The 21044-nt window shown below is 36.5% G+C and overlaps 1 protein-coding gene across 2 annotated transcripts in view; it reads right to left on the reverse strand.

Annotated features, from left to right (window-relative positions):
- The window catches only part of COL4A2 (collagen type IV alpha 2 chain), a 287494-nt gene that overhangs the window by 192752 nt on the left and 73698 nt on the right, over window positions 1-21044 (reverse strand). For both annotated transcript variants that reach the window (XM_072621981.1, XM_072621982.1), the window contains exon 4: window positions 10023-10103. In XM_072621981.1, coding sequence (XP_072478082.1) covers window positions 10023-10103 — 81 coding nt within the window. The remainder of the gene's footprint in view (window positions 1-10022; window positions 10104-21044) is intronic.

Here is a 21044-nt window from a genome sequence, read left to right on the forward strand (position 1 = left end):
ACAGGAAATGATGTGCCAAGTTAGCTCTATCATTTAACCAATATTTGCTTAGCTGACCTTATAGTGATGTGTGTGGTTAGTGGTTTCAGCATAAATCGATCACTTCTGAGAGTAGAGCCTTGCAATTAATCCTCAGAGAGGGATTTGTGCTTTCTTTTCCTTAATGGGACATTTTACTGATATGACAGCACAGAATTATAGGGTAAAGCTGATCATGTTTCAGATTCATAAATGCATCCTCTCTTGACAAGTTGTGAGAACGAAAATGAATTTTCTGTCATTGGCTCTTTGCTATAATACTGCCCCTGTGATATTGACATAATGGCTTCCTTTTCAGTATTTTAGTAAATGATCTGCCTCTTGGATGTGGTATACTCATTTTAGAAAATATTTCTCCCCCAGTATTTAACAGTTTTATGGCAAGATTCTGGTGTATATTAAATTACTTGCTGATGTTAAAATTGTCATAAAATGGCTATTCTTTTATCCTTTCCCACTTACTGGCATAGGGGTGGAGAACCTGTGGTCTTGAGGCCTCAAGTCGCCATTTGACTGAATCCAAATTTATAGAACAAATCCCCTTATTAAAAGGATTTGTTTTGTAATACTTGGATTCAGTCAAAGGGCCATACTCGAGGACATAGAAGGCCACAAGTGGCCTCAAGTCCACAGTCCCCCCAACTCCCGAGCTTATTTCTAGCATTGTTTTGCTAAGTTCAACTTACAGAACATGCTTTTTGGCAGGGTTATGTTGAAGACAGCTCAAACAGCCTCAGAGTTGATCGTTAAATCATTGAGCGTTTATACCTCAGGAATCAGCAACATTACAAATAAGGGCCTGATTTATTGTTTTGTTGATTGCCTAGACTTAAGAAAGTGATGCAGAAAATGTTAATAATGTAAATTAAATTTAAAAGTGTCTTGTGAGTACATTTTTCTTCAGAGAGATTGTTGTTAAACATTCACCAACATACTACTACTTACATGTTGACTGATACAACAAAAGGATTCATATTATATTCTGTTACATAGTGTTGCTCTATGTCCATCAATCTGATTACATAAAATTGGTTAATGTCATCAATAGGGAGAAATGATTTTTATCTTATAAAAATTTCTGGTGGAAGGATTAGGGATGTAGAAGTTAAGGGGAATAGGTCCTTTCTACTCTCACTTTGGAAGTGTAAGAAGTACTGCTTAATTTTAGGAAAGCAGACAATGATGAAGAATTCTCTTTATCTGAACTCAGATAGTTTTAAGATAATGGCTACCCTGTAAAAAAATCACATTCCCTCCCTCCCCCCCATCCTGAAAAGAATAAAGTTGATGAAATATTACAGCTGGCATCGTCATCAAGGAAATGAGGACCGGCTAGATCCAAAAGCACACTAAAAATAATGGTCTGGCTTTGAAAGTGGGTGAGAGTGAAATGTAGATATGGCTTCAGAGAACAATAAAGTTGGCCTGTTTGTCAATATCTCTAGATAGATAGCTCTTTACTCCTTCTGGGCTCTGTGACAGCTAATAAAATTTTTGGGGATAATTTCTGCAAAGATTGTTTCATGGCCATGCCAGTAAATGCCCATTGGCTAGAAATAGCAAACTCATTTGGAAAGAGATTCAAATGTTATTACCCTCGTATCTGTAGTAAGGACTTGCATAACGAGCGGATTGCAATTGTCTCTCCTTCTTTATTTTCTCCCTTCCCCCTCTAATCTCCAAATTTATCTGGGCAAAAGGGTCACATCACTTGTAGGTAACAATGGAAATTTTCACATTATCTAAGTAACGGATTTTGATCTCTTTACTGTAGTATGACAAGGTGGGTCATAGGAAGATTTGTTTTATTTGTGAACTTCTGCTACCTAAATTTTATTTTATATTAGAACAAAAATAGCACATACTATTTGAACAAAGTGGGTGACATTGTAAGGATATTGGCTGTACCTCTTCTTCATAAAGGAGATGTGTGTGTGTGTGTGTGTGTGTGTGTGTGTGTGTGTTCAGCAACAATCAAACAAAATCTACTGGGAATCTTTGAAAAATCTATTTTGGACAGACAATCCTTACAGTGCATCTCAAGAATCAGTGGCCATTTAAACTAAAGACAGTTCAGGTCCCAACTATTTTTCTGGACTGATGGTTTATCTCCCTTTGGACTTCCTTTCCTAAGACTATCAAGAGGCAGCATGACATCTATAAACTATATGGGATTGCTTATTATCACATGAAGGGGAAAAGGGAAGGAGTGAGTGATAGAATTTGGAACTCAAAACTTTAAAAAAAATGTGAAAAATTATTTTAACATGTAATTGGGGAAAATAATAAAAAAATCACTAAAAAAGAGAGAGACAGCATGGTTTAGAAGCCAGAAAGCTAGCCTGAAGTCAGGAGGATCTCTCACTGACACTAGGTGGGATGATCCTGGGTAAGCCATTTAAGTCAGTACCCTAGGCAATGCAATAAAATTAGAACTTTCAGGGAAGGTGTTGACCTATATTGGGAGGAGTTTCTTCCTCTGGAAGTTTCTTATGTTAATGAAAATATAGGTCTATTCTCTAACCCAGAATGCATATATGATGGAAAGAATGCTGTATTTTTCCGTGGTGCTTGGTTTTGAATTCCAACTCTGCTCCTTGCTATTTGAGTAATCCTGGGCAAGTCACTCAATGTGTTTGGATCTCAATTTTGCCAACAATCAAATGACACCCTTGGACAGGATGAACTTTAAGATCTTTTCCAGCCCTAAATCTAAGATTTGTTGATCTCAATCTATTTCTTCCAAGTAGAGACAGAACAATTCTGTCATGGAGAGGAGAATTTTCCTGCAACTCTGAATTCTTATTTCAGCTTCCCATCTCTTAGGGCTCTCTCTCTCTCTCTCTCTCTTTCTTTTTTTCCCCTTTTCCGTCTGGTTGTTTTCACTTGGGTTCACTCAGTTTGCATTGGAAGAATGTTAGGATTCTAAGACTTGTTTGCTTAGTCCTTTGACCTTCAGAGAGGGATCTTAAAGTGAGGAGAAACTATTGTCTGCATGATAAATCTAGCAGTAAAACAAGACTTGCTGTCATCCAATAGTGACCTTCCTAAAATCTGTCCCTCTGGAGAAGGAATTCTTGTTTTCTAATTTTGTGTATTAGATTTTCTTATCTGTGTGAAGCACTGGATGGGGAAGGAAAAACCTAGATTCTAGTCCAAATTCTGTCATTTATTGACTGTGTGAATTTGAGAAAGTCGTATAAGCTTTCTCTGAACTTAAGTCACTTATAAATCACACAAAGCTTCTCTTTATCTATAGAGTAAAGGAGCTGGACTGCCTTCAAGATTCTATGAATTACTGAGGGGCTGGCTACCCAGTTTGAATATTCCCTTTTTATGAACTGCAACCTTCCTTTTGGAAATTTTCCTGAGGGGGCAATGAATTCTAATCTTTTTGGAATGATATATCCTATTTATTTTTTTTTAATTTTTGCAAAATCTGTTGCCTTCCCTTTCCTCTATTTTTCCTTCCTCTGCCCCTTGAATGTTGCTAGATAGCAAACTGGTTTCAGCTAGTTTGAACGAAGATTAATTTTCTTTTGAGAATTTCATGACTTCATTAGCATAACTGGTGAAACACTGAGATATTATAAAGTCTGAATAAGGAAAGACTTCCCAGGAGAACTCCCAGCCCATCCTCCTCAGCCATCATCCCTTGGAGAGATGAACTGGCAACTGCCTCTGTAGATGCTCCAATTCCTGCTTCCCCAGCAGCCACAGTGACTGAAGATCCAGAAAAGAAAACTCTTTCGCGTTGGTACTCTCAACACCAGAAATAGATATGATTTTATCAATGGAAATAACATTTAAGAAGATATCTTATCATCTTCTTTCCTGCTGCTCCTTAAAGACCAAGGGAACCTTTCCATCTGACTTACAGCTGAAACTTCTTAATAGGTGTTCTCTCTCCATATTAGAAAATGAAGTCCTTGAGAGTAGGGAATGTCTTGCTTTTTTCTTTTTGTATCACAGTGCTTAGGGCACAGTGCACATTGTGTTGATCCAAAGTACTTAAAAGTGTTTATTCATCCAAAGAAGAAATAAAAATAGGACAAGTGTAGAACTGGCTAATGATTCTATTACCCATTAACATAGACAAATATGAACACACTATATGTTGTTATTGAATCAAGATTTCAGTTTACAATTCCTTTTTTGCATAATTTAGAAAGAAGATATGAAGTACAGCAGCTCAAGTTATACAATGGAAAATCTTAAATTCTTTAAAAATAAATCAGAGATACTGGAGATATGGGTGGAAAGGAGCTAGCACCCAATCAATAGGTTAATTAACCTTTGTGTACACCTAGAAGGGTTTTATAACCAGCATTCTGGGATACAGAATCCTTCTTTATTCTACACCCAGTATCCTTTTTTTAAAATTTTGGCAAAAGGAGAAAAACCACCCAAAATATCAGTCATTTATTATCCTTAGTCACACCGCCTGTTAGGCATTAGTGTATGTGAAGTACCAATTAGCTTTGATTACCTCTGTGAAAAACAGTTCACTCTGCCTTCTCAAAAGGGATGAAGAAACAATCACAGTGAATGTTGAACAAACCATTCATTTGGAATGGCAGTTATGTGGTGCAGTGGATAGAGTGCTGGGCCTGGAGTTAAGAATAATCATTTTTTTGGGTCCAAATCTGATCTCAGACATGTACTAGGTGTGTGACCCTGGGTAAGTCACTTAACCCTCCTTGTCTCAGTTTCCTCATCTGTAAAATGAGCTGGAGAAGGAAAAGGCAAACCTGTTCAGTGTCTTTGCCAGGAAAACTCTAAATGGAGTCATGAAGAGCTGGACACGATGGAAACAATTGAACAACAATTTTATTTGGAAACATGAGGCTTCATTTGGAAATTGGAATTCGTATAACATTTGTGAATTTTCATAGGGGCCAAGAAGTTTATCTAGTAACACACACATTCTGATTCTGGCTGTCACCACAGCAAGGGAAAAATTTACTCCTTACCATATATGGCTGATTTAGCAAAGTGTTCAGGGATTAAAAACCCCTCCCTAGCCAAGAGGTCTGCAGCCAGGCATTTTAGTCTCTGCTACGGTAGCATTGTGGGGGAAATATATAGCAAATGACTCCAGGGAAATGTGTGGGAAAGAACAGACTCTGCACACATCTTTTGGAATAGCAGGATTTGGCCAACTACTATTTTTATACATTGCATTACTTTTTAAGAAAAAAAGTATGAATCCACATGTAGAGCAGGAATACCTCTTCATACTACAGATCACAATTCTGGCTGAATTCATGTTTTAGAGAGCAAGTCAGTCAATTAACAAATATTTACCATATCCTTATGGGGTTTATAGCACCTAGGCAGGTGAAAACTTTAATTTCACTCATTACCTTCTCTACAAAGTATACATTTTTTTCTAAAAATTAATAGTTGTGAATACATAAAGAGCTAGCCCTAAGATAAATTGTGAAGTAGAGAAGGTTTTTATTTTGTCCTTTCCCCTTCACTAACATTTTGGAGAAATTCCAGTCAGAAAGACAGCCTTTGATAGGTCTTTAATATGTTACATTTTACCAATGCCTTTATCAAATTAATGACTCTAATGGGTTGTCTCTGCTAAGAGGGGGGTAAATTAAACAAAGATGAATAGGAGAAAAACTGAAAGGAATGGCTATCCATTGGTGGAAACAATTGGACAAATGGGTGATGGGGTAACTATTTTTGGCTTCTAGGCACTTTTCTTTTTATATCATGAACATGATTTCCACCTATTCCCATAAATCTTTTTGAATGACAACTAGGTTAAGATTGTTCCTAAAGCTACATTTGTGACCTCAAACTAAGGATTGATCACTAAAACTTGAAATAAAGCCATTCTGTCAGATAAGGCTGTGATGGTACATAGAGGAGACGTTTTTGTGGCTGTGTAGCATATGGCAATAAAACCAAGTCAGCCCCAAGCCAATAAGATCACGTCTAACCCTGCTCTTGACTTCCCCAGACTAATTGTCTACTTTTGCTCCATCAACCTTTTCATACTGGATATTTATCTACTCCTTTAACCTATTCCTTGCAGATTTCTTCTGAACCAGCATTTGAAGATGTATTCATGCTAGCGATGTTCATTTCTAACCTGGCTCAACTCCCAACTTTCCAGGACGTTTTTCTCTTTGCCTTCAGATCAGAGTACCTTCTCCTTTCCATCTCTCTTTTAGGCACTGTCTTCCCCCATGACAATGTAAGTTCCCTGAGGGCACTGACTGTCTTTTTTTTCCTTCTGTTTGTATTTCCAGCTCTTCGTGCAATGCTTAACATACAGCAAAAGTTTAATAAATGCCAAATCGAATCTACTCTAATCTCTTTTTGTTGCTCAGTAGTGTCCAACTCTTCATGACCTCATTTAGAGTTTTCTTGGCAAAGACTCTGGAGTGGTTTGCCATTTCCTTCTCTGGTTCATTTGACGGATGAGGAACTAAGGCAAACAAGAGTTCAGCGACTTTCCAGGGTCACACAGCTAGTAAGTGTCTGAGACCAGATTTGAACTCAAGAAGATGAGTATTCCTGATGCTAGGTCCAGCACTCTATCACTGTGCCAACTACCCATCCAAGCAATCCAATCCAATTTAAATCCAATATAATTGGGGATACATGAACTACACCAGTTGTTCTGTCTGAATATGTTGTGCAGTAAAGCAGCCCAATTATCAGGATTGTCAAATGGTTGGATTGTTGTGGGCCAATTCTACTATTTATATGGTCCAATATCCATCTTCAGCCTTGATGGTGGTCTCTTTACTACAGAGAGTACTAAGTTAAGTGTGTATTTGTCAGATCAGTTGATCTGATTAATACAAATATACAAGACCACAAGTGGCATCTCGCCGTTTGCTCCTTTCTCCCTTCATTCCTCCCTCCCTCCTTCTCTCCCTTCCTTCTCTCCCTTTCTTCCTTCCTTCCTTCCTTCCTTTTCTGGCAGTGTTAGATTCTTCATTACCTAAATTACTTATAGTTATTTATAAAAACAACTAGAATAGTTTTGCTATTATCTTTGATTTAGCACTGTACAGACATGCTTAATGTACCCTTTTATTGAATAAAAAGATAGGCTTTGCTATGGTCACCCAAAATAAGTCTAAATTAGTGATTGAATTATAAGCACACCATGTGCATTTAAGAGACTGTAACTACTCAGGTATCTTTTCAGGTATCTGACTCTATAACTTTACACTGACATTTTCTGTTCTAGTAGACATAATTCAAGAATGAAAACCTATAATTATGAAGATGCCATAAGCTGCGTGAAGGCAGGGATTCTTTGCTTTTTTGTCTTTATATCTCCAGAAACTTGCATAAGGTAGGTATCTAAAAATGTTAGTTTAATTGAATCAAATCACAGTCAAGATATTGCAGAGAATGTTGATGAGTTGTTTTAAAATTGCTATATTAAAATGGAATTGGTAACATTCCATTGAGGTCTCTTTGGTATTATCTAAAATACTCTACCCAAGCAAAGGATGGAATTGACCATTAAAAAGAATGATATAGATCAGAGTGCATACATATTAAAATATTATGCTTTATCAAGCAATTTAATTTTATCAAACATTACAGTATAATTTTTAAATTCATCATATGAATGGAATAGAATGAGACAGTTTGGCTGAGCCTGATGAAATCTTGGATTCATTAAAATGCTGAATATTAAATGTTGATGAATTATGTCTAAAAACTCCTGCAACACTGCATATGGTTGGTCTCTAAGTTTTAAAAAACGAATTTGATTTATATTCAATGCCTCTAAAATGACAATCAGTAATTCTACCAAATATATGTGCTCCATATTTTTATTCGCTACCAGGTAATTGGCATAAGAGCCAACCTTTTATCTAAATCAATGCATATAGCTCTTTCTAATGGGTGGTAATGTGTCATATATGCTGAATTCAGGGCTTGAGTTTCATCTTTGCATCTTGAGCATCCAGTATTGTGTATCATGTAGTATACTTGTATTTGGTAAGTGCTTAGTACTTTGTTGAATTAAAGTGGGAGAAAATAAGTTGTAGCACCTTAAGTTTACTCAGATTTATTCTTCAAGCAGGAAATAGGTCACTCCTGGAAGGAATTCCCAATTGTCTCTGAGAACAGTGGCATGTTCCAAATGAATGTGGAAAAGAGCATATGATTCCTAATAGGGAGCATATGACTCAAAGGCAAAAAGCCCTAACAGCATTAGAGAAAACAAACGAAACACAGATAAAACACAGAAAAATATGCTAGAGGGGAAAAAATAACCCCAACAAATTAAGTCCAGTTGGTCTCAGTAAAAGACAGCAATATTTTCTCTCCATAGAGCCAACTTTTAGTTGTCTGTGTTACAGGGGACAGAGAAAGTCTGGATATTTTAAATCAACATTTTATTCCCCAAAGCCCCATTCCCATTTTTGATTTCCCAGTTCACAAATAACAGTTTAGCTAGAAATACTCCCATCTCCCACTCCTAAGCTCCATTCTCCCCTTCCCTGCACTCCCTCTTCCCACCCCAACAGAAAAAGGAAAACCACTTTGAGGCTTGTATTATCTGATTGGTGTTTTATGTTGATCAGATTAACTCAAATGTTTCCAGATAAATAACAAATTGACTGATTTGCCTTCATCTGTTCTTACTATCTTTGATCACTCCTGTTAAGTAATGAGGCTTACAAAGACATTGGTATCTGCAAATGTGTATAAATAGATAACAAGTATCTAAATGATAGAACTGATCAGCTTAACATTTTCAGTTTTATGATATGTTTTAATTATCTTTTTCCTCCTGCCTTTGATGATCTGTATTGACTACATCCAGACCAGCTGATATGAGGTAAGAGATATTTTAAAAACTGAAATATTTGCAAATTCAACAAACAAATGCATCACTGTGTGCCATGCTTAAAGCATTGTGCTAGTTACTAAGGGATATAAAAAGTAAAATATAATATAAAGCCTCTGCCCTCAGGGAACTTACAGTTTAATTTTCTCCAGTTAGGCAACTTATCCTTTTGCCAGGCTCTTTTTCTATTATGCTGTCAATTTCTCATCACAATGGCCACTCAGGAAATTATTTTTCTAGTTGGATATTCAGATAAACAGTTTCAATAAATGTCTCTCAAGTCATTTGTGTCTCTTTTCCAAGAGCAAGAAAATAAGTAAAGCAGAACTTTTTAATTTAAAGTACAGAGTGCAGATTGTCAAGAAATTCCTTGCGTGTGTGAAAAATCAGATGTTTTCTAATAACAAATCATCTAAAGGATCTGAGGCAATATTTTAAATGTAAAGTTTTTTTTCTCATCATTAAAAAGTATAGCCTTCTTCATTTTAAACATATTAACTTTGGATAAGTGATATGTAAATTTGGGACAATGGCCTTTGAAATGAAGTAAATAAAAAGAAGAGGATTCATTAAATGCCATTCAACTTTATTATGTAATAATTCAGTGAATCTTGGTCCTTAAAGAGTAGTCTATGTTAAGTCTATACTATATATATATATATATATATATATATATATATATATATATATATATACAGTCTGTGTTAAGCACAATTCAGGGTGTCTTGATTTCGAGTTATATGTTATTTTAAAATTTGTAAATATTATTGGTACAAATGTAACATTTACAATATACTCGAGATATTTCTGCATACAGTTGATAATAAATGAGAGAAAAAAAGGGGCAATACATGAAGCCATATTCATGGTCTTAATTTCATATATCTGAATTGGTATAAAATAAATTTATCCGGAAGAGTACGCAGCTGTTTGTTCTTATTTTCAGGAGTATTTCTCTCCCTTAAATGTCTTAGGGGAAAATAAGTCATTCAGAAGTATTTACCTTTCATGGAAGTACAGGAATAGTTTGACACAATCAGGTAAACAGTAACAGAATTTTTGCTTTAAAAATCCTTTGAGATGACCTCAATTAATTCCTAGTTTTTATTTTTAAACAAAGAAAAGGATTTGTATTTACCCGGGCTCCTTTCTCAGGATAGCACTGACAACCCCCGCTGCAGTCTCTTCCACCACAGGGCACATCATATTTTTTCACACCCTGGGAAGATAGAAGAAAAGAAAATGGTTAAGTAATTTCAATTACAATTCATAGTAAAAGTATAATTAGTTTTAAAGGTCATTTGAAAGAAAAATAGTTGCATTTATTAAGCACCTATTGTAATAGGTACACTTACTGGATTGGGTAGGTGTGGCATACCTGTCCCATGCTTTATACAAGTTATATTATATGCATAATATTTTACTAGAAATGTGAGAGGGGTCTGGTTATAAAGCTTTTATAATAGCATTACAGCCACTGTTCTTGAGGAGTTTAAAAATCTAATGAAGTAAGGAAAGAAGGAAGGAATGAAAGAAGGAAGGAAAAAGCATTTAGTGCCTAGTATGTGTCAGGCACAGTGTTAAATGTTTTGCAGATCTATCTCATTTGATCCTCACGACAACCCTCGAGATTTCATTGTCTCTCAATCCCCATTTTACAGTCAAGAAAACTGAGGCAAACAGAGGTTAAGTGATTTGACCAAGGTTACCCAGCTACTTCTTCCATGAAGCTTACTCTAATTCCTTCTGAACTTAATTAATTCTATATATTCCCTAGGACCTAAGATAATGCCCTGTATATACTGGGTACTCAAGAAATGTTAGCTGTCTTTGTTACATTACTATTAAACTCTGCAGTGTGAGGAAATTGTTTATTTCAGAAAATAAATAAATAAAATAATTTATTTCTGAAACTCTCTGATAGATTGTTATTATTATTTGAAAAGCTTGGTCTGACCACTTCATTATGACTTCATAAAAATGTCTCATCAAAAATGAATCTTAGAGCTATATATCTATTAATAGATAACCCAGAAACACAAAACATTACAAAATTATTAAATTCAATAAATTCTTATTAAGCTACCTTCCTGTGCTCAGCACTGGAAGTATAAAAATAAAAAATGACATAGTCCCTGCCCTTGAGAAGCTTAACATCAAATAAGAGGAATAAAGATATTTGCCCAGATAAGAATGGTATAAGAAACATAAAGAAGAGGCACAGAAAAGGAATCATGGAATTAGAGGAGAGAAAGGACAGGTTGGGAAAGAATCAACAGTAGGTTTCACGGAGGACGTGATATCCAAAACTAGGCTTTAAATTTAAAGGGGGAGCTCAGGATTATAGATTTAGAGTTAGAAGGAACTTGAACCATCAGTGAGTTTATTTCATTCCTAAATTTTACAGATGAGGAAATTGAAGCCCATATAAATTTAGTGAGAGAAAGATTTCAAAAATTAAAACCTAGGAGGAAGGTAAGGGGAATGCATTTTAGGCATGGGAACTGCCTGCCCAAATGTTCAATGATAGGAGAAGACAGGATGAAATCAAAGAAAAGTTAGAATAAAATAAGGCTGAATAGATAAGTTAGAGCCAGACTGAGAAAGACCCCTAAATGCTAGGCTAAGGAAGGTCTATTTTATCGCTTTTACTCATTATTCTGAGTTATGGAATAACACGATCAGACCCAAGCATTAAGACAATAATTTGGGAGCATCATGAAAGATGGATTGTATAGAAGAAAGATGGGAGGCAAGAGGACCAATTGGGAGACTATTACACCAGTAACAGGAGAAAGGAGGAGTGGAGGGGTGAAATGCTAATATGGGAGCTATTACCAGGTGCAAGGAATAGGATGTATGAGAAGGCTGAGAAAAAATGAAGTCTCGAATGGGATACTGAGGTTTCTAGTTTGAATGACTCAGAAGTGGTAGTGTCATGCAAAGAAGGAAACAAGCCAAGAACAGAAGTGATCTCCAGGAAAGGATGACTTCAGATTTGGACACTTTGAGTTTGATGTGTCGGCTGAATATCCAAATAGAGAAGTAGCAGGGAATTAGAAATCTGGCCCTGGAACTCAGGGGAAATATTAGATCTAAACTTGTAAGTTTAGAAATTATATTGTTTTCAGTCATTTCAATCATGTCTGACTCTTTGTGACCCCATTTGGTGTTTTTTGTGATTAAGATATTAGAGTCATCTGTCATTTTTTTCTTCTAGTCAATTTTTACAGATGAGGAAACTGAGGCAAATAAGCTTAAATGATTTGCCATGGTCACATGGCTAGCATCTAAATCAGTATTTGGACTTGGGTCCTCCTGACTTCAGGGCCAGCATACTATTCACTGTACCTACCATGTAGCTAACCAATTAGAAATTATAGGATTATAGATTTAGATCTAAAAGGGAACTTAGAGATCATCTAGTGCCGCCTTCTCATTTTATAAAAGAGGAAACTGAGGCTCCAAGAGCTTGAAGGATTTGTTCTAGATTACAAAACTACTACAAGTCTGAGAAGGAATTTAAATCCAGGTCTTCCTGACTTTACTATATTATCTCCAAGTCATCCAGTCATGAATGATCATTGAAGTCAAGGGAGGTGATGAGATTGGCTAGCTAATGATAGCGTCTTCGGGGACACTTAAACTTAGGAAATGCCAAGCAGAGGAGACTGAGGAGAGGTCAGACAGGTAAGCTCTTGTCATAAAGGCTAAGGCTGTCAATAGCTACAAATACTTCAGGAAGGCCAAGTAAGATAAAGCCAACAGATTTGGCAATTAAATGGTCCCTGGTGACCTTGGAAAGAGAATTTCAATTAAGTTATAGGAATGGTAGTCCTCTAACTTAAATCCTGGGTTCTCTCTCTTAATTACCAATAAACACAGACCTCAACAGAAGAATTCTGTCCTGTCTAGGAATACGTAAATACATAGGTCAATTTGTCCAGGAGCCAGGATCAATGAGTGATCCCCTGAGCTATTATAGCAGGCCTTGGAGTCAGGAAGATTTGGGCTGCATGACTCTGGACTAAATCCCCCAGGCTCTCTGAGTTTCACTGACTGGATTCAAGGATTTCTCAGTCCCCTCCAGCTCTAAGTCTGACTTTATGAGCCTGGAAGGCATTACTGGGGCTGTAGCTTTCAGTGATTATCATTCCTGATGCGCATATACTAAATGATGCTGGGAAGGACAAAGAGCCAGTTCAGGAGGTGTGATTCATGAGGAGAGTTAGCAGAAAGCCTGTTGTAAGACTGGGGGATTTCAGAGTTCATGAACGAGGAGGTCAAGCATGGTAACACTGAAGTTTAAAGAATGACTAAATTCCTGTGAGTGACTGAGGGACCGTGGAGGGGGTGGTCATAGGAGCTGAGGACCTTAAAAAAACTGAGAAACCAGGATGCTAACAGGATCATTAATAATAGTGATCAGTTATACATGGTGTCCTCCAAAGGCTTAAGAATCACGTATAATGATAATAATGATACCTTATTAGCTATTAAAGCTTAAAATGGCACTAAGTCTTCACGGACAACATGTCTAATGCTTAAAGGTTGGCAAAGAACTTTACACATATTGTCAGTGAATACTGATCTCCCTGGCTTCAAGTCCCCACGAAAATCCCACATTCTACAGGAAGCCTTCCTAAGTTCCCCCTTTTAATTATTTGTTATCTATCCTGTACATAGCTTGCTTTGTATCTATTTGTTTGCATGTTGCCCCCTCCCATTAGATTATAAATTCCTTGAGGGCAGGGAATGTCCTGTCTTTTTTGTATATCCTCAGTGCTTAACACAGTGCCTTGCACAATACATGTTCATTGAATGAATGAATAAATGAATGACTCTTACAGTAATCCTATGGCATGGTGCTAAGAGTATTATTACAATTAAAGGTAGGTCCTGATTAGTTCAAACAATGAATCTGGCGAAGTGATGGTATGTATTCTAATCTTCACTATTCCGTCTTCTTTCCTCTAAAGTCTTTTAAAGATATTCACTGACACAATGTTCAACTAATTACTCATCTTTATAGGACATTTTATGGTTTACAAACTGTACAATAACCCCACTACAGTTATGATCCCATAGCAGTACAAAGGCAGTGCAATTATGATCCTATATTTACAGATAAGGACATTGAGGCTCAAGGGGTTGAGACACGTCAGTAGTTTGACTCAAACTCAGATCTTTTCACATCAAATTCAGCTCTCCTTCCATTACACCACATTGCCTCTCATGGGTTCCATAGTCAAAATCTTCTGTGTGGTTTTCATGATAGCGTGTATGCCAGGACAGTTTCACTCCCAGGCATATGCTGAATGTCTGGAAATCCTGTAGTCTCCACAACAAATTTTGTTTTGTATTGTCTCTATCTATACTACAGCTTGGTGGCCAATAAACTTTGGGCCAAAAACACACGGCCTTAGTTTATCTAAGGTCCAAATAATAGTTCAAAATTTTTGCAGAGATGACAAATTCCTTTCCTTTGGTAATAGTTTTCTGCTTAGATACCTCACAGGATGTTTTCTATTTTCCTTTTCTTATAATAACACTTCATCTACTCCAGGATCTGATATATCAAATGTTCTCATGAAAAATCTTGGAAAGCCCAAGGCTTTTCAAATGGAGATGGCTTTAATTCCAAAATATAGAACAAACCTAGCAAAATGCGCTATCTGATCTGATTTGGTTCTTGTTTACAGAAATTTGTCATTCTATGACAGTTTCAATCTTTTCCTCAAAGATTTATTTATCCCCTGCTTCCTCTTTCCAATACTTAACTATTTTATAGTTTGTATACTGAATGTTTACCTTCTGGGAGTCTAAATAGGAATTCTTCTCTTTAAGCACAGCTGCATTAAGGATTATATTTAACACCAACGCATGCATGAGATAGCTTAGGTATTTGACATTCCGATTAAATTGCAGAATCACAGACCTAGAAGGAATCTGAGACCTACCCAGATCAAAAGCCCTTTCTAAAACTTCTCACATAAGTGGTCTTTTAACCTTTGTCTGAAGACTCTAGTAAGGGAGAACCTCCTCCCTTCCAAGGTGGACCATTCCAAATGTGTTATCTATATATTCTCTGGCAAATAACTCTAGTTCACTTAATAAGCTATTTATCAGTCTTTGAAAAGAAACAAGTGAGTTTCCCAGGTACAAGGGTAAAACATTAACTGGGTGTCAAGAAGGAAATACCACTATTTTACAAATAACGTACTGTGGCATGATTGTAAGCTATTTTACACTTGAATACCTTGTAAGAGTGACTTCACTGCATCTATTGATGCATATTACAACACCGCCATACTTCATGAGTTGCTACCATTGCAAACTTCATCATTTGGGCAACCTCTTGGTGATTAGTCTCTCTGCATTTAACTCGAGTCCCAATAGCAACAACAACAAAAAAAAACCCAAACAAACAAACCACAGTCTGACAATGGGATCATACTCTAAGTCTTCAAAGTATGTTAAGACCATTGACTTCCAGGCCCACGTCTCTACCCCTCATAAGGTAGCAGTTGAAATGAAATATTCTTGGGATATTGTGATGGTTCCATTTGGCATTCTTCTAGGAGCGAGTCAACAAGGAATCAATAACTGCTTCAGAATTTGGTCATTTCTCTAAAGAATGAGCTTGTGGAAAGGTCTTATAATACTTTCTCTGCTGAGATAGCATGGCTATCTACATGGTGTCACAGAATGAACGCTAAATGGGGAACTAAGAGGAGAGGACTCCAAATGGATCTAGAAGACTCTCCACCAATGTGGGAACTTAATCACTTCTTCTGTCTTCTTTTGTACTGAACCAAATTTTAGTGGATAAATGCAACTTTTCAAGTACAGGAAGGATGATTCCTTGTTAGTCTTGTGGTAGAGGGGGTTCATACTTGGGTCCAGAGTTTGTCCCTTCTAACTCTAGCACCCTATAATTCTACGACCTCTTAGGGAACTAAACAAACCGATTTTATTCAGAGTTTTCTAGTCATCTTCCATCCTGTTATTACATCGAGATAAGAATGGTATTTCCCACTTCTCTTCTAGAAGGCACTTGTTTGGGAAACTATCACTATCTGTTCAATTTAAATTGTAGGGTTTCATCTATATACATTATGGTGAACATAGGAAAAAAAAATTGTGTCATATGAAACCAGTGATTTGTAGTAACAAATGTGAGAAAATCCTTACATTGCTGGGTTTTCCATTTTAATAACAAGTGTTCAACCAGAGAAATTCTGCCCTGCCTAGGAACACACTACACACAAATATATAGGTCAAGTTACCCAGGGGCAAAGGCAAGGACTGTTGGGAGGAATAGATATTACTTGGATTGCAGCTTAAATGACTTTCAAGCTTGATAAACACACAGTAATCATGTGGTAGACCAGAGGGTCAGCCAGTGGGAGTGGCACATCTAATCACACAATCACTGGCAAAGAGTTACCTTTAAGAAACTTTTATGATCTAGCTGGTAATTGGCATCCTGGAGAACCATGATGAGAGAACATGATTATAGAAATTGCTGACCATCTGTCTAACAATTTTTCCTGACTTTCCTTATTAAGTAAAGAACAGGTCTGTTTGTATTTGTCTTATTTAAGATAGATTTTCCAATATCCTTCTAACATTTCTGCTTTTCCAAGGTGAAGACCCAATGTGTCTGCCAGCTTCCCTCAAACCTTGAAATTTCTGTTGTCTTTTAAACAGAGCAGTTAAACTTGCCAACACATATACTAGGTAGTGCTAGTTTTCATTAGGCTTTTACCACCTTCTTGAAAAGACGGGTCATGAAGACAAAAAGTAATCCTTGAGTTTTACATGTTTTACAATTAAATTTTAAATGAGATACTGAGAAGAGGGAGACATAATAGGAATGACAAAGAATCATACAAATGATGTACATGCGTTATACAAGTGATAAATTTAAGGCTTAGCCACAGAGCAAGTATGAAACTGATCTGGGTCAAGGGATGCTCTCCAAAAGCCTAGCCTGCACACATAGATTACTATATATTATTTACATAAATTTCAATGAAAATTAGTAAACTAGTTTAAAAGATCTAGAAAGAATGCTCTTCTGAGAAGAGAGCGTCTAATTTTGTTAAATGAAATTTCTCTGAATGGCATTTTATGAATATACTAATTAGTTTTTAGATGTAGGTTTACATTTCATTAGTCAACAACTCTTGTCCATTAAAAATTCTTTATAAAAATACACTTTGTGTAGAATGAAGTGGTCTGATTGAAAGCTACCAATGCACAGTGGTCATCTAGTGGTGAAAGAAATAAACTACACGGACAATATGGTATATGGCAATATGACATATACCATGGACATTGAAATATATACAGGCATATATACATGTATATACATATATACACATATAAGTATACACACAGAGAGGCACAAAGAAAAATAGTATAGTGATTTTTTTTATCATAAAAGAATTTCTGGCTCACTTGTGATTTTACGAAGTGTTCTTGATCTAAAAGATTTAATTCACTCAGTTTCTCTCTTATGCTTAATCCAGGTTATCTTGAACTTTAATAGCATAACACTGCACTAAGACTTTTGGGACACCTTGTACATGGTTAATTCACCACTGTGCTTCTTTGATCTGCAAAATTTGTTTCTCAGACCTCTCTGATTACAATTAAAAGAACTTTCCTCCTTTTTTTGGTACATATCTTCAGATGCTAAGAAGACTGAATTCCGAGTGGACCTCACTAATTGGAAATGGTATATGCGATAACATATTTCAGTTACTGAGATGCTTATCCCCATCTTAATCATTCATTTCAAAGTTGCATCTTAGGAGCATGACATAGCCTTATGTAGAACAGGCACGCAATCCATATTTATGAAACAGAACTAAACCACAATCAAATCTTTCTGTCTACTGGAAGCACTGAAGTGGATAAGCTCTAGTCCTGAGATTGTTATAACCCTTGCATTTCCATGGACACTTTGTTGCTTCTGTATGTAAGTTTGTACTATTAGATGCAGGATCTCAGATGGAAAATTAAAATAAAAAATTAAATATATTTATTAGTTTTGGCCATTCTTTGGGCAACAATGGAGGCCAGTGATACTGCTTCTTGGTATCTCGTGTTGCAGTCCATCACAATGAGAAATTTTTTCCCCCTTTGTAAGTAAACTTGGGAAAGGGACCTACTATGTCTGTAGAAACTGTAATGGGGTTCCCAGTATCTACTGACTTGTTAGCACTTTTGACCTCCTTTGTATCTGCAGCATTTAGCTCTTAGTAACTGCTTATTAAATGTTTATCGAATATCTGATTGACATACATTTATTAAGAGTATACTATGTGATAGGAATTGGCAACATACAGATTAAAAACAAAACCCAAATAAACAATCTCTAGCATGCTGAGTTGCATAGAAAGTAAAATGTGACAGAGCAAAGGAGAACTTACATTTAAGGAGGGACATATTGTTTTCAACTGAGGGGCCCTGGGAAGGCTTTATGGAGGAGATGGCATTTGGGCTGGGACTTGAAGAAAAAGGTTTTTTGGGGGGTTGGAAGGAAATGAAAAAGGGCCATACTCCAGGCCTGAAGTATGGCATGTCTGGAAAAACAGTCCATCAGCTATGGTGACATTCCTGGTCAGTAGAAATTCAACTATTTTGTGATAGTAGGTATTTCTGTGGAACAATTACTTGTGGAGTTTCTAAGAGAAAAACTGGTTTCTGGAAAATCATAGTCTATCTAATAATTCATATTTTTCCTCATGCAATTTTCATCCTCTTCTATTTTGTAAAAGAGATTTCATTTTGGAAGGCTGCTTTATTTATGAATACTGATATTGAATTCTTAAGGAGTTACTATTTAAAATTCTCAGACCTTCCTACATCTTTAGAATGTACAGCTGACAAAACTATTTTTCTAGAGCTAACCATCTCATTTTTCCTGTGAGATCTTTTCCCTCTCATTGCTAGAGGGACTCCTATTTCCATTTGGTTTCAATTAAATATCTTTGGTTGGGCAAAGGAATAATGGCCCTTAGAGATTTCCTCCTCCTCCTCCTCCTCCAAAATAGAATATATTAGGTTTACTTCCTGTTCCTTCTTCTCTATGGCATCTGATTCTTGAGGTCCTGCCTTCTTATTTTGGCCTAAGGTTACCAATGAACATTTTTCTCAGTTCCCATAACCTTTGCCTCTATGATTAAAGAGGTGATATCACTAGGGGGTTCTACTAAGCCCCTTCTTGAACCTTGCCACTTGAGAGTTCCATGGTCCACAGATGGTTTTTGATTAGACCTCAATGTATTTGGCCATAACTGAAAGATTTAAGTAGGTGTGAGTATATCAGGGCAGAGGAGGCTTTAGTGTATAAAATAATTAAGAAGACCTCATCCTTTAAGGATACTATCATACCATTGTTGTAATGACTTATTTGTCTTCTGATAATCTTGATTATTTGAAAGAGATGGTGACATTGCAACAACTAAAAAGCAACCAAATGTATCCTGGGTTACCTTAGAATTGGGGATGATGAATTTAAAAATGGGAACAAATCATGCAGTAGGCCAGTGGGTGATGTACAAGTTAGCGTGGTTGATTTTAGACGCCCACAACCCTATTATACACAGGGACCTGTTCTCTGAATTTTGTTTAATAAATTAAACATAACCCAAAAGGATATATAAATTACTATTAAACATCCAAGAACAGAAAAGTTTACTTCTGAATAAAGTAGAGGGGCTTCACAGAGAGATAGCATTTCAATTTGTTCTAAAAAGATGGGCAGGATTTCAAGAGACAAAGTGAGAAGGGCACTATCAGTTCTTTTGGGGCATTGAATCAAAGCCCCGTACTCTGATCCTCATGGCTGGAGCCCTGCTACTTGCTACCGGTTGTCCCTGAAATCCACCGTCTCTCTGTCTTGATATTTGCCTATGGTCTTCTGTCATACTCTCCCAACAATGTGCTCAACTTTCATGTATCTGCCTGCCAAGACAGATGCCTGTTGCTTATTGCTGGATGTCTCTAATGCCAGCTGCCCATATTTTTGGATTTCCTTTTGTTACATGCAGCTGGAACCTTTGGGAAACCCTGGAAAATTTAACACTGACCAAGCCCCTGTTCTGACACATTGAAGACACTTGACTTACTTTCAAAAAAATTAAACTAATGTGAATTATGTTACAGGGAAAAAATTATGATTCATCTTAACCAAGTAAAAATGGATAAATTTCAGAAGAAAAGAGAAATAAATCATGATTTTTCTATTAGCATCAGGGAGTAGTTTTCTGATAACTACTTAAAAAAATAAGGTTAGGAACTACCTAGTAGTTAGGTAGCACAGTGGATAGAATGCTGGGCCTGGAACCACAAAGACTCATCTTTGTGAGTTCAAATCTGTCCTCAGAAACTAACTAGCTGTGTGACTCTGGGTAAGGCACTTAACTTGGTTAGCCTCAGTTTCCTCATCTGTAAAATGAGCTGGAGAAAGAAATGGCAAACCACTCTAATATCGCTGCGAAGAAAACTCCAACTAGGGTCATGAAGAGTTGGATATGACTCAACAGCAAAAACACATGTATCTGTCTGGTTTTCTGATGATCACTAACTTTATGACCAAAATGACTTATTTCATTTTATTCCTATATGAAGTTTACTTAGTGTCCTCCAGACTGCTCATGCGGTCTCAGACCACATTTTGCATAAGACTATCATTTCCTCATTTTGGAAAGCGTTCTTGGAATTTCTGGCTTTCCAAGGATGGCTAACAACAGCTTATCCATGTGCAAATGGGCAGAGTGTGTATATATACCAAATTTCATCACAAATTCTACCTGCTCTGTCGTCTGATGGAGCTAGATGACTAGAAAGCTAATTTGCAAAATACAAGCCCTATGACTTCAAAACACAGCAAAATCAGCCAAAGTGGGGAAAAAGAGCCTCCAAAGAGCTAAGCAAGAGATTCAGCTAAACCAGAACATCCTAAGTGTCAACAGATAACATTAGAAGGATAGTAAATAGATACGAAATATAAATGATTCACTGTCATCAGGAACAGCAGCAGAACCTTCACCCTTGGAGAAGCAAGCTTCTTATAGGTGATTTTCGTCTTTAAAATTTCAAAGTTGACTAAGAAGCAAATGTTAGAAGACCAAAGAAGACCAAG

Source organism: Notamacropus eugenii, chromosome 6 (assembly GCF_028372415.1).
Source record: "Notamacropus eugenii isolate mMacEug1 chromosome 6, mMacEug1.pri_v2, whole genome shotgun sequence".
Classification (NCBI taxonomy): Eukaryota; Metazoa; Chordata; class Mammalia; order Diprotodontia; family Macropodidae; genus Notamacropus; species Notamacropus eugenii.